The following is a 14382-nucleotide window of genomic DNA, read 5'->3' as shown; positions in this document are numbered from 1 at the left end:
GCCCTGTGTAACGCTCGTTCATCCGCTGATCGTATCGTTTTAAAAAAGTTAAATATTATCATTGTCGGCAGCACATCTCCCTGTGTAAACAGGGAGATGCGCTGCCGACATGATAATAATGTATGGAGAAGACCGATCGGAGTAACGACCGCTCATCCCCATCCATAGCTCCGTGTGAAAGGAGAAAACGAGCACCGATCAAAGATATCTTTTTGATTGGCGCTCAATGCATAGGCCTATTGTCGGCCGGTGTAAAAGTCCCTTCATAAGTAACTGTGGCTACTATCACTGTTTGGTTGGAGCAGCAACCTATTGTTTTGCAATGTGATCTCATGTAAAATAAGTGCAAACTTGCATACTATAGGTAACCCACAATTGAAAGAAAGTAGGGGAGGGATTTAACTGTGATTTTGGGCTAATCACAAATAAATCAAACTTGATTGGATTTTTTGCTTTTCCGACAGCGATCGACACATGTAATGTCATGTGCTCCCATAGACTTACCAAAGTCACTCTGCATTCTAATGTAAATACGGTTGTGCAATAATTGGCTGCGTTATGTGTCTGTGGAGCCCTGACCTTACGGAGTATCTGAAAGAGGGGCATGCAAACAATATTCAGCGGCGACCGCATGTGCTGGTCTCTGGTCCCCCTAATAGATCACCTAACTTAGGCTCCACAAAAGGTAGATCATATACTGAAAAACTTTGGACACTCCTGATATAGCTATTGAATAAGATAGATTTTGGGACGATTATTTTAATTGTAAATACATACACTCATAGAAAACTATTTGTTATATTAATGAACCTGTGTATGGATGTGTGTGCAGGAGGCATACATAGAGAAAAATAACCAAAATGCAAAAAAAGAGGAACAACAACTTCTCAGAAAACAATAATATGCACAAATATACAAGCCCACGTTAGCATTTCATGTAAATGAATACCAATTCATTATCAATAAACAATGGCACCTTATTAAAAATATTGATGCCAACATTAAAATATTAATTAAGTCATGCGTTTCTTGTAGGAAAATGTAGACAATAGTGAAAAAAATATAACCCATTTCTCTATTATCGTCCCATTACATTAGTAAAATTTGGCCAAACCCTTATTGGAAATGAGAAGACAAAATGATTCACCTACCTATAGGGGCGATTCTTTTTGGTTCACAACAGTAGAGATATACCATGCTCCATACATTTTAATAATGGGAAAGTGTTAAGACACGCACAAAATTAAAGCCAGCAACCCACGCACACTAGGTTGATATACAGAAAGAAGCACTTTCCACTCGAACAGAAACGCCTTCATCGTCTGGTCACTTTCACGCCACAAAAACAGCATACTGACATGCACATAATCTCAAAGAATATTCCGAATCTACTTAGCGTGACGTAGAATGACCGAGGAGATAAGAAGATAAAATGGGAGATAGATTCAGACATAAGCCACACTAGTAGGTTAGATGATTAGCCTAGTGATTAGGAGAAGACTGCAACCCCCACCTTTTCATTAACTAAATCACAGAGTTACTATAGGGCACACATTGTTTGTTGGGTAATCCCCATTTAGAAAAAAGCCAAAATGACTGTAGAAGATTCTGTTCTATAAGGGCTCATCTGAACTAACTGGCATTCATTTTGTAAAGTGGAAATTATGGTGAAGCACACTGATAAAATGAAAGGGGTTGTCCCATAATCAACAATCCTCATTTATTCACAGCCGGCAGTCATCGCGTGAATCAGTCTTCAGCCGGCGCGGTCTCACGCGATGACGCTAGCTGAAGACGGACTTTAGGAAACAGCCTCACGCCGATAGGTCAACGTCAGCGGATCAGTGTTATCTCCGCCCACTGAGAATCGCTGGCGGCCAAACCCACTTGGCTAGCCAGCAAGTCATTACCATATTTATTATATAGAGGGGTCAATAGCTGAGCAATGGGGAGACATACAAGTACAAGACACACACTGCTGTACTCAGAGACACAACGGCTATTAGGCGAGACTGCTAACTCACTTTGTAGGATCTAGTGACAGGTCCTCTTTAAAGCTCTGCTGATACACATATTATAAATGAACAGCATCCTTTTAAGGTATGCCTCATGAATTAAATTTTAGTTTTGTTAACTACATTGAAATCTGTAGAAGGAAAAAAAAAACCGTGTTTGTTCTATTTTTTCAAATATAGTAACTTTTTACTCAAAAAACTCTTAACACTGAGGGTATGTTCACACGGCCTATTTACGGACGTAATTCGGGCGTTTTTGCCCCGAATTACGTCTGAAAATAGCGCCTCAATAGCGTTGACAAACATCTGCCCATTGAAAGCAATGGGCAGACGTTTGTCTGTTCACACGAGGTGTAATTTACGCGCCGCTGTCAAATGACGGCGCGTAAATAGACACCCGCGTCAAAGAAGTGACCTGTCACTTCTTTGGCCATAATTGGAGCCGTTATTCATTGACTCCAATGAATAGCAGCGCCAATTACGTCCGTAATGGACGCGGCGTTCAAGCGCCTGCACATGCCGTTACGGCTGAAATTACGGGGATGTTTTCAGGCTGAAACATCCCCGTAATTTCATCCGTTAAGGATGCCCTCGTGTGAACATACCCTTAAAGTGTAACCATACGTTCAACAAACTTCTGACATGTCGTAGTGACATTGCAGAAGTTTTGATTGGTAATTGCTAAAACGAAGAAGGAGAAGTGCTCCTGTGAGCGCTCAGCCGCATCGTTTCTGATCAGCTTTTTCCGGAAATCAACGTACCGGAGTACGAGTTCAATAGAAAGTCCACGAGCCTGTACTCGGATACATCGGCTTTCCGGAAAAAGCAGAACAGAAACTAAGTGGCTGAGCACTTCAGTTTAGTGATTGGTGGGGCTCTCTGCGCTCAGACACCCACCAATCAAAGCTTTTGACATGTCACTATGACTGGTCAGAAGTTTGTTGAACGTTTAGTTACCCTTTAAAAATTCATTCTTAGGGGTGGCCATATTGGACATACACACTTCTGAAATGAATGGGAGTGCTCGTTTGAGGCCTGTGCTTCAGTCCATTAGCGCACTAGGGCCACATGTGGGATATTTCTAAAAACTGGAGAATCTGGACAATAAATATGGAGTTGTGTTTCTCTGGTAAAACCTTCTGTGTTAGAGAAAAAAGGATTAAAATTAAATTTCTGCAATAAAAATGACATTTTTAAATTTCACCCCTACATTGCTTTAATTCGTGTGAAACGCCTAAAGGGTTACTAAAATTTCTAAATCCGGTTTTGAATACTTTGAGGGGTGCAGTTTTGAAAATGGGGTGATTTACGGGAGTTTGTATTATATGGGTCCCTCAAAACCACTTCACAACTGAACTGGCCCCTGTAAAAATAGCCTTTCGAAATCTTGAAAATGTGAGAAATTGCTGCTAAAGTTCTAAGCCTTGTAAGGTCCTAGAAAAATAAAAGGGTGTTCAAAAAAAACGATGCCAATCTAAAAGACATATGGGAAATGTTAATTAGTAACTATTTTGTGTGGTATAACTGCCTGTCTTATAAGCAGATACATTTAAATTTTGGTGTTTTTCACAACTACATACTGAATGTATCGAGCAAATTCACCGGTAACATAAATTCCAATGTTTCACGAGAAAATCTCAGAATCGCTTGGATAGGTAAAAGCATTCCAAAGTTATTACTACATAAAGTGACACGTCAGATTTGAAAAATGGGGCTGCGTCCTGAACGTGACAACTAGTCCACATCCTTAAGGGGTTAATATTTACATTTCTAAGAATACAAATGTAGCAATCCTTAACTTGTCTGATCAGTTGTCACGCTGCAGAAAGTTATCCCTTAGAAAGGGTTGTCCACTACTGGACAACAGATGACCTATCTACCGAATAGGTCATCAGTACATGATCTGTGGGGGTCAGACACCCGGACCCCGCACCGTTAAGCCGCTCCGGCTGCCTCTGAGCACCAGTCGCACATGTCGGATACAGTTGGCTCCGGCAATGTAATATGTCTTGACTTGAAGGGTGAATACATATTCTGTGGATTTGCTGTGCAGAGGTCACAACACAAATGATGGTACGTGTGGATAGGGTTTCGGAAAAGTCTTGTCGATTCTGTTGCGGATTTGTCACAGGTTTTTCACTGCTGAGGTCAACTTTCAATGTAAAGGGGAGAATCCGCAGCAAATTCATGTAACACATGCAGATTTTTTTTCTTGCGTAATTATCGCAGATATGCGGCAAAATCAGTACTGGATTTCTTTGACTACGCATGCATCAGTCCAGCAGTTGCCGGTACTAGAATAAAATGGTTCAGCTCTAGGTGACATTTCCAGGGAGAAGCACTCCTTTGAAGTCGAGGAGAAGGATGAAAAGTTTAAGGCTATATTTATATCTGTGTCGGAGTCTCTATTCGCAGTATTCGTCACAGATTCTGTCAAATTCGACAGGAAAAATAGCACTGCAGCAATGTCTTTCTCGTCAACATGACCTCTAGGCAGAACCCAATGGACCCCATCATAAGCCAAAGGGGTTCGTCGGCAATCACGGTTGTCCATAGTGCAATGAATCAGACACTACGCTGTGGCTAGTGTTATAAACGGAAGCCACAATGTAGATGTAACAGATCCTAACCTTTCTGGTTTTATGTCCCTGTAAGGGAGAGGGTGTGAGGATGGGAATCTGCAAGGGACAGAAGGAAAAAAAAGATCACAGCCTGTCACTGTCATCTCTCCCTCTGTGCAGCCTCCATTGATACAGGAACTTTTATAAGAGTCATCAATGCTCTTACCATTTAGAGTTGTGCAAGAAATAAACTTCTCTTATATATCAGCTCGGACAGGCTTATTTAAGTTCAAAGAGTAACTTAACCTACGCAAAAACATTTAAAATGTCAGAGACATAACAGAAGTTTTGATTGGTGGGTGTCCTGGTAGCATCATTAAATAAAGGGGCAAAAGCTGCTTCGCTGGGATCAACTTTGCTCGTCAGGGAGAAGACCGGCTCATAGGGGGCCTATGTGAGCCAGTCTTCAGCTTAATGAGGAGAGACAATGATAGTCGAAGGTGCAGAGCGCCCCTGCTGAGCACTTCTGAACCTTCAGCACCTGGACCCCACCAAACAAAACTTCTGATGTGTCTCTACGACAGATCAGAAGTTTTACGCAAGTTCAGTTACTCTTTAAAGTGTATGTCAATTATAGATATGATCTACATGAAAAGTTGAGTGATTTTGTTACTACATTGTATTACTTATCTTATATTGATCCTGAGCTAGTTTGTATCATAGTCCTAAACTGAATTCACAATTCTGAAGGCGTCAGAGCTGAAATCTCCTAGAATTCCATGCTAGTTCATGGTCTGCACAGAACATTTTGTGGCGATTTGGATTTGATAGGTTTACACCAAAAGACTGAATGTACAGTAAACGGACTGCCCAACCGCATTATAAATCAGCTACGCTGTATAGGATGTGTCGGATGATGATCTTGCTTCTGATAATGACCAGAAAAATTGAATGCTCAGGGCCAGAGGTATACACCAGAGTCCGTCTCTCATTGGGTTGGAGTTATGGGCTCATAAATACAGCGGACTTGTAACTTTGAGTCTCCTGTATTCTTTCTTCTCAGCTATAAATAAAACAATAACATTTTTTGCCGTTAGGTAAAACAACTAGTCAGCCCTGGCATGATGGTATTCTGCCCCTAAATAGAGAAGCATATTTTCAGGACAGAACGCTTTAACCCCTTCCCGTCGCAGGTGAGGGCATTTTTATATATGTATTTTATTTATGGCGTTCACGATACAATAATAATTATGAACGCTACGGAGGGGGCAATACCAATTATGCTTAGTTTTTTATTGCTTACATTATTTTACAGAACAAAATGGAAAAGTTTTTTTTAAACTTAGGTATATATATCTTCCATTTTATTTATTCGAGAAAATTGTATTAAAAACTTATTTTTTAATAGGGGCCTTGAACACGTGATAGTTTGATCGCTTAGTTAGTACACTGCATTACTTTTGAATTAAAGTGTATTGCCTTTTTAGCCTTCTTCTTTTAACGACTTTGCGACCCGGAATATTTCAACATTTTAGCCGTGTGCCAATTTAATAGCGAGCCTACATTTATCTGGTCTTTTTTTTTTTCTCATATAGGGCTTTGATAGTGTGTAATAAAAGAAGTGATTTATTTAAGTCTGGTGGCGTGGGAGAGACGTGGAGGAGAAAACTCTGCAGGACGTTTTAAAACGTCCTTGCAGAGATAGGTGTAGACCACCAGGACGTCTATAGACTATGGGCAGGCAGCAACTGGTTTACCTTTTATTTAACAAAAGGCTGCACTAGCACTATAGCTGGAGGGGTGGTAAATGACACACGGATTCAAAAGAACACCAAAGAGGGAATACTTGGATGTCCCCATTTCCATTCATACTTCTGGATTTTTCATGGTTTTTTTTTTGTTAAATAAAATAAACATCGATTAAACTAAACGAAAAGAAGTGCTTTGTAAAATGCTTCTAAATACTACAGCACTTATCTCCTTTACTTGTAGACTTCACTTACATCTGTTAATAATTGATGTATTTTTGGATGCAATTCTGTTTTTCTTTTAAGATATCATAATCTTACAAAGTTAAATGGAAAATAAAAGTTGTCAGGTGTTTTACGGACTGGGAAGTTGCCAAGGCTGGCAGTATCTAGCGTCAATTTCACCACTAGCAAAAATATGTTGTGTTTAGGCCTGCTGACAAGGCTTTTGTAGGGCCCTTCCCAGCGTTAATGTATTTTTCATCAACACTTGTCTCATGATATCTGAAAAGGTCAGCAATCCTTAACTCACAATATTCCTGCATCAGAGAATAGGAAAAAATACAGACAATGGCAAGGTGACATGACTGTCCAGAAGAAACAATATTGTTTAGCCCACAACAAGAAAAGTAACCACAATGTATAATTTGTCTACCTAAGGCTATCTCTGAATACTAAGCATTAAATCAACACAAGTCAGACATACAGTACATTGTGTCTTCAAAGGGGGTGGCCCGGCATTAAAGAGGCTCTGTCACCACATTATAAGTGCCCTGTCTGCTACATAAGGAGATTGTCGCTATAATGTAGGTGACAGTAATGCTTTTTATTTAGAAAAACGATCTATTTTTACCACTTTATGAGCGATTTTTAGCTTTATGCTAGTTTCTTAATGCCCAAGTGGGCGTGTTTTTAGTTTAGACCAAGTGGGCGTTGTACAGAGGAGTGTATGACGCTGACCAATCAGCGTCATGCACTTCTCTCCATTCATTTACACTGCACTAGCGATATAGCTATATCGTTATGTGCAACTACATACACAAACACTAACATTACTATAGTGTCCTGATAATGAATATACATCACTACCAGCCAGGACGTGATGTGTATTCAGAATCCTGACACTTCTGAATCTTTTCTGTGAGATTTCCAGCAAAGCAAACAGAATCTCGTTTTAAATGACAGTTTACATCGTAATCTCGCGAGATTACGTTTGCCTTGCTGGAAATCTCACAGAAAAGATTCAGACGTGTCAGGAATCTGAATACACATCACGTCCTGGCTGGAGGTAATGTATATTCATTATCAGGACACTGCAGTAATGTTAGTGTATGTGGCTGCACATAGCGATATAGCTATATCGCTAGTGGAGTGTAAATGAACGGAGAGAAGTGCATGACGCTGATTGGTCAGCGTCATACACTCCTCTGTACAACGCCCACTTGGTCTAAAGTAAAACACGCCCAGTTGGGCATTAAGAAACTAATTAGCATAAAGCAAAAAAATCGCTCATAAAGTGGTAAAAATAGATAGCAGTGCTTTTTATTTAGAAAAACTGTCACCTACATTACAGCGACAATCTCCTTATGTAGGAGACAGAGCACTTATAATGTGGTGACAGAGTCTCTTTAAGGTAGTTTTTTTTTTCCCCCTTTTTAAAGGGAAGGAGGATAAAAATTAAACTTAAAAACTTTGGAATATACTTTGACCCTGACCTACAAAAATCTTCCTCTGTTCCCCCACTGCCAGCATTCTGGATGCTGCCCGTCCCCTAAGAGGCTTCTTCCACATGATTTTACCCCATTTGTGGCCTACTCAAATAGCAGCAGAACAACATCAATACGTTTATCCATTGGGACGAGACAACCATGGCAGTCACTGGAGGACGTGGCCATGGAGGTTAACGGGAGCATTGGAAAATACGGCTTGGGCACAAAGGAATATTTGTTAAGCATAGTATGTTGTAAGTTTTTTTTCTGTTTTTATTCTTATCAACATCAAGGCTAGGACTGCATGGTGACTCCTATCGTCTGCAGCCACAGCAATTTGGAGACCCTGCATTTAGATTTTTCTGGTCATGACCAAGATACCAACTTGTGTTGTAGCAAGGCTAGAGTGTTCCATCATGTCACAGCGACTTCATCTGGTTTCAGGTATATGTCACACAATGCTTAAAGGTACAACAGGCCATCGATTCATGTCAACTTCTAGCCTAATTTAAACCGCCTTCCCCTGCATTCTGGGCCCTAATGATGAAGCCATTTTTTACGTTTTTCCATCGTCACATTCGAAGAGCTATAACTTTTTTATTTTTGCGTCGACATAGCTGTATAAGGTCTTCTTTTTTTAGGGACAAGTTGTACTTTTTAATAGCACCATTTTGAGGTACATATAATTTATTCATTAACTTTTGCTAACTTTTTTCGGGAGGGATAGAAGAAAACCTGAAATTTCACCACGTTTTTTTGCACCCTAAATCTACGTCGTTTACCGTGTGGTATAAATAACGCAATAACTTTATTCAGCGGGTTGTTACGATTGCAAAGCTACCCAATTTGTTTCGATTTTGTATGTTTTACTACTTACACAGTAATAACGCTTTTTTTTTCAAAATTATTTGTTCTTGCGTCTCCATATTTGAAGAGCCATAACTATTTTGTTGTTCCGCCGATGCAGTTGTATGAGGGCTTTGTTTTTTTTGCGGGACGACTTGTAGTTTTAATTGGTGCCATTTGAGAGTAGATGTGACTTTCTGATCACTTTTTATCACATTTTTTTTAAGTCAGGATTAACAGAAAACAGTAATTTTTTTATTGTTTTTTATTTTATTTTTTACGGCATTCACCGTCCGGGTTGAATAATGTAATCGATTTATAGTCGAGGTCGTTACGGATGTGGCGGTACCAAATATGTGTAACGTTTTTTGCTTTATTGTGTTTTTTTAATAGTAAAGCATTTTGTATTGCAGTGTATTACTGCCTGTCCGTTTAAAACGGACAGGCATCTGCTAGGACATGCCTCCGGCAAAGCCTAGCAGGCATTCACTACAGGCAGACCAGGGGGCCTTTATTAGGCCCCTGGCTGCCATCGGCGACACAGACACTCGGCGATCTTATCGCCGGGTGCCGGTGGGATGAGAGGGAGCTCCCTCCCTCTCTACAAAACCACTCAGATGCGGTGCACGCTATTGAGCACCGCATCTGAAGGGTTAAATGGGTGAGATCGATACTAATATCGATCTCACCCGGTCGACAAGGGACACCCCCAGCCCTCAGCTACCTCTGGCAGCTGAGAGATTTAACAGCTCCATGCTCTGTCTACTTATTCTGATGCAGCGCCGTGGAATGGCGGCACTGTAGAATAAAGCCCAGTAATGACCGCCGTGAAAAGGCTTATCGGCGGTCATTAAGGGGTTAAAGCTCCAGAATAGAGTTAATGTGACATGTGGGTGATCATCAAAAGAACGACGATGTGAAATCCACAAAGATGCCTGCCTTTGTGACTATTCCATTATAGCGCATATTCTCCAGATTTGGTAACCTTCAGAAACATTTAAATGCAATTTTAGGAATAATGCTCACAGCCCTTTCTACAACATACAATTTTATTGATTGACAAGGGAAACGGCAACCAAACAGGTCACTTACTAATATGTATTCATTTAGAAGGTAATAGGGTGCTAAATGTGTATCAGCCAAATTCTATTACCAACTGTACCCAAATCCCCCCAGGAGAAATGCAATGTAGACATGTGCAAAGCAACACGGCCCTGCAGCAGCCATACGTGTCCAATCCCCACTTTTAACTTCTATGATAAAAAAACAAAAAACTAAGAGAAACAAAACTTACAGTGTGTGACGCCAGCCAAAGTCTGATAGAACGTAGGCGTGTCGCTGTCATCAGTGAGTGTCACAAAAACTCCCCCAGACAACAACCATCGAGAAAATGTAAATGCATCTTTATTTTGAAGCAACCAATTTCTAAATTTTTCATAGTTCACCTTTTCACCCTGGAAAAAATAAATCGAAAATTAAGTAATTCTTAATAAAGTGCTTACTTCTCAAAAAGACTCTAGATTTCAGATCATCTTCACACGGATGAAAATTGGGAATATGTTTATATGAGATTATACGAGTGAAAACATTCGAAAGCTGGAATGCTAACAATTAAAACACATTAATAAATGCATAGACCACAAAGCGAGTTTACGTGTTAGGAAAATAAACTTCACAAATCAGAAAATGAAAGGAGAACGCAGGGTGCAATGAAAACATACCTCAGCAAAGCATTTTTTCAGGGACAGTGGGACTTCTCCATCTACAACAGAGAGCATACTCTCCATATCCTCTCGAACAACACAGCTACCAGACTCGTTGGAAAAGAGGCTAAAAATATCTGTGAGAACAAAAACAATGCAGTAAATATATATATATATATATATATATATATATATATATATATATATATATATATATATATAATAATAATAATAATAATAATAATAGAAAAAAGCAGCACTCAAAGATAAATTCCAAAATGGATATGGGTGCACAGCAGGTAATCCTGATCAAAGGATAATGAATGTACATTGAAATAAATCACCTTTATTGGCCATACCGGAGTGCTGCGGGATATCTTTCTAACAGCAAAACAGGATGCAACGTTTCTGTCCAACCTTAGGACCTGCTTGAAAAAGGTCCCAAGGTGGACAGAAACGTTGCATCCTGTTTTGCGGTTTGAAATAAATCACCTTTATTTGCCATACCGGAGTGCTGCGGGATTTCTTTATATATATATATATATATATATATATATATATATATACACACACACGCACATACATATAATTCTTTTTTAATTAAAAACATGATTTTTGTATATGCAATTTTAGTAGAACATCATTAGACAGGCTATGAAGATAGTGTTCCAGAAGAGAGTACCGTAGAGAATTATCTGTGAGTGATTTCATGCATAATCAAACCATTTGACGGTGAAGCAAGGCATTTTCTATGGCCTTTACCATTCCCAGGAAAACATTTATTTTAAAGACCCATAAGTAAATGCTAATTTCTCGGCAGTTTTCAAAATTTGCTTCGGGTGTGATCCTTTTACTATGGAAAGCCAGCAATGGTGTAATAGCGACACTTACACTTAGCCTTCTCTTCATCTCGACCTCTTGTTAGAAGAACAAGTCCCACAATCAAGTTATTGAAATGCAAGCCTTTTGAGGTCCCACCAAAAGAGCAGTAAATGACCTAAAAAACAAAAAGAGGACTTTAACAATCCATGTACCTTAAACTGAAATGTAGAAATACACACAGTGCATTATATTCCCATTCTATTCTCTCTTATCTTCAATCTTGTGTAATTAATGGCCTAATCATCTTTCTTGACTTGATGTCTACTGCTTGTCCTAAGAAATTACAGTCACTTTGAAGACTAAAGCGAAGCATATTTTCATATTAAATTAATTTATAACCACAGCTAGTGCTAAAAATAACAGAGCCCACTGAAATAAAACTTTTAATATCATTCCTTGGCATTCAAAAGATATATGCAACCCAATAATGTAAATTAAACAGAAAAGGACGTTAACTTAAAATTGCAAAACATGAACAGTAAAAAAAAAATAAAAAAAATTACATCAAGCTCTGATCAGGTTTGCGTTAAGGGACTGTCTGACTTTCTGGTATATTTGACGGCAAGAATAGCGCAGTCTGCTCTTGCAATTAAATCCACCGGAACCCTGACAGACCCCATTAAAAATTACCAGTATCCGTTTAAAGATAGATGTGGCATAGCTGTCATGGCTCCTTTCTAGATGGAAAGCACAATGCTAGTGTGCGGTTCACGGTTTAAAGTGTCTAATCTAGAGAATAGCTTGTAGTTTCGAATATTATGTAGCCATAAATATGAAACAAATGTCAGCAAAACTATCATTTGATCAACACTTAGCAGCGTTGATTTTGACAATAAACGCAACGTTGAGCACTACGCAAAATGCATGTAATTTTCAATGAACTAGTACTGCACATCTCCAAAAACATTTATTTAACCAGTATAATAGATTGCCAGAATGTCTCACTAAATGTACAACAAAAATCTCTACAGGCAAGCGCCAGAGTTCCATAAAACCAGTCACCAAAAATGTGACCAGAGGCTGGTCCTCATGTACTTCGAGTCAGAAGGACTGTCACAACACAATGACAGTTAGAATACATTACACTACATAGTTGGTGTGATGTATTCCAGCAGCGATTAGAGCTGCAAGTCTTGAAGTACCCTAGCGGGACCAAAAAAAACAAAAAAGTATAAAAATGTAATAAAGATACATTCCTCTGTTGGGAGAGAGGGGAGGGTGGATATTTGGCTGAGACCCTTACTCCTGACGGTGCCATCCTATCAATGAATGCTGTCTCTGAGGCCTGCCCGGGGAGACGGTCAATATGGTGGTCCTATTTGCAGTTGCGTTCCTATCTTTCTTCCCTGGGTGACTGTCTTGTGTTGCTACAGGATAAGACTCCTCTGGAACATTATTTGTCCTTGACTACTGCTCCTTCTCATGTGTTGTCCTATTTACATGGGGTCCTTTTGCCCAAGTATTCTTTTTCTCAATTGTCCTTCACTACTGCATGGGATGAGGAAATGGGGGTTCGCCATTCTGAAGAGGAATGGGGTACTTCCTTCCTTCTTGCTCACAAGTTACCAACGTCTTGTTTTGCTCAGGAGAAGAACTATAAGATACTTACCAGGTGGTACTGTTGTCCTGCATTATTGCATAGGATATTTCCTAATGTGTCTGCTGATTGTTGGAGGTGTGGGGAGGCTCCTGGAACTATGTTGCACATTTGGTGGGACTGTCCCAAGCTACGTCCCTTTTGGGGGAAAATTTTTGATCTAGGTAACAAGCTTTTTCACACGGAGGTCCCGACCTCGGCTTCCATTGGACTACTTTCCATGGTTCCTGGATCACTCCCACACCTCAAAAAGGGTGTCTTTAGGCATTTTCTGACCGCGGCGGGAACGGTGATACCTCGTCACTGGAAGTCTCATACTGTCCCTTCTTTGCAGGAATGGGTAACGGAGGTGAACGGGATTATGAGGATGGAGGAGTTGCTGTCCGCTGATAGGGGCAAATCTGTGCCCTTTGTCCAAACTTGGGCGGTGTGGTCTGGATTCCGGGGTGGTGCTGATCTACCTCTCTGGTTGGATGGAATATTCTGAACAAACTTATATAGCCTAACTGAGTGCGCTTTGTCTGTATGTGTTTCCCTTTGTCGTCTGGTGTCTTGTGTTTGTGTACATTTAGATGTGCACTTATACGTGCCAACTCTTATTTCACTGGGGGACTGGTTCCCTGACTATTGCACTGTTTTGATGTGAACATGGTACAGTTATTACAATTACATTTCTATTACTACTCAATCTTGATGGTTGGGAGGCTACCTCCTAATGATGTTCATATATTTATATACTGTTATTACGATGTGAAAGTTAATATATTGCACTGCGTGCAAAAAAATTTTGGCAAAAATATGAAATGTTTTATATACTGTATTATATTTTCAAAATAAAAATCTTTGATAAAGAAAAAAAAAAGGTAATAAAAATGTTTTATAAAAGTGTAAAAACACAAGTTATAAGTGACATAAACAAGAGCTGCTTTTTTTTCCTATAATAAGTATTTTATTACAGGGAAAAAATGAACATGTTAAAAAACGTACACATATTTGTTATCACCGCGTTTGTAACGACCCAATCGAGAAAGCAATAATATTAATTTTTCCGCACGGTGAACACCGCAAGAAAACAAAGTAAAAAACAATGCCAGAATCACCATTTTTTTGGTCAACACCCCTCCCAAAATCTAGAATAAAAAGTGATCAAAAAGTTGCATGTATCCCAAAATAGTACCAATAAAAACTACAACCTGTCCCACAAAAAAACAAGCCCTTACACAGTTTTGACTAAAAAAAAAAATCTAAAAGTTATGGCTTTCAGAATATGGTGAAGCAAATAGCTAATTATTTTATTTAAAAAAAAGTGATTTTATTGTAC

At 39.4% G+C, this 14382-nt stretch overlaps 1 protein-coding gene across 2 annotated transcripts in view; it reads right to left on the bottom strand.

Moving 5' to 3' along the window:
• USP32 (ubiquitin specific peptidase 32) overlaps nucleotides 1-14382 on the bottom strand; it is a 206013-nt gene that overhangs the window by 97219 nt on the left and 94412 nt on the right. For both annotated transcript variants that reach the window (XM_075853003.1, XM_075853004.1), the window contains exons 3-5: nucleotides 11474-11579; nucleotides 10601-10719; nucleotides 10174-10333 (exon numbers count right to left, since the gene is read on the bottom strand). In XM_075853003.1, coding sequence (XP_075709118.1) covers nucleotides 10174-10333; nucleotides 10601-10719; nucleotides 11474-11579 — 385 coding nt within the window. The remainder of the gene's footprint in view (nucleotides 1-10173; nucleotides 10334-10600; nucleotides 10720-11473; nucleotides 11580-14382) is intronic.

The sequence above is a fragment of the Rhinoderma darwinii genome, chromosome 2 (assembly GCF_050947455.1).
Source record: "Rhinoderma darwinii isolate aRhiDar2 chromosome 2, aRhiDar2.hap1, whole genome shotgun sequence".
Lineage (NCBI taxonomy): Eukaryota > Metazoa > Chordata > Amphibia > Anura > Rhinodermatidae > Rhinoderma > Rhinoderma darwinii.
This window is presented reverse-complemented; position numbering and strand designations above follow the sequence as displayed.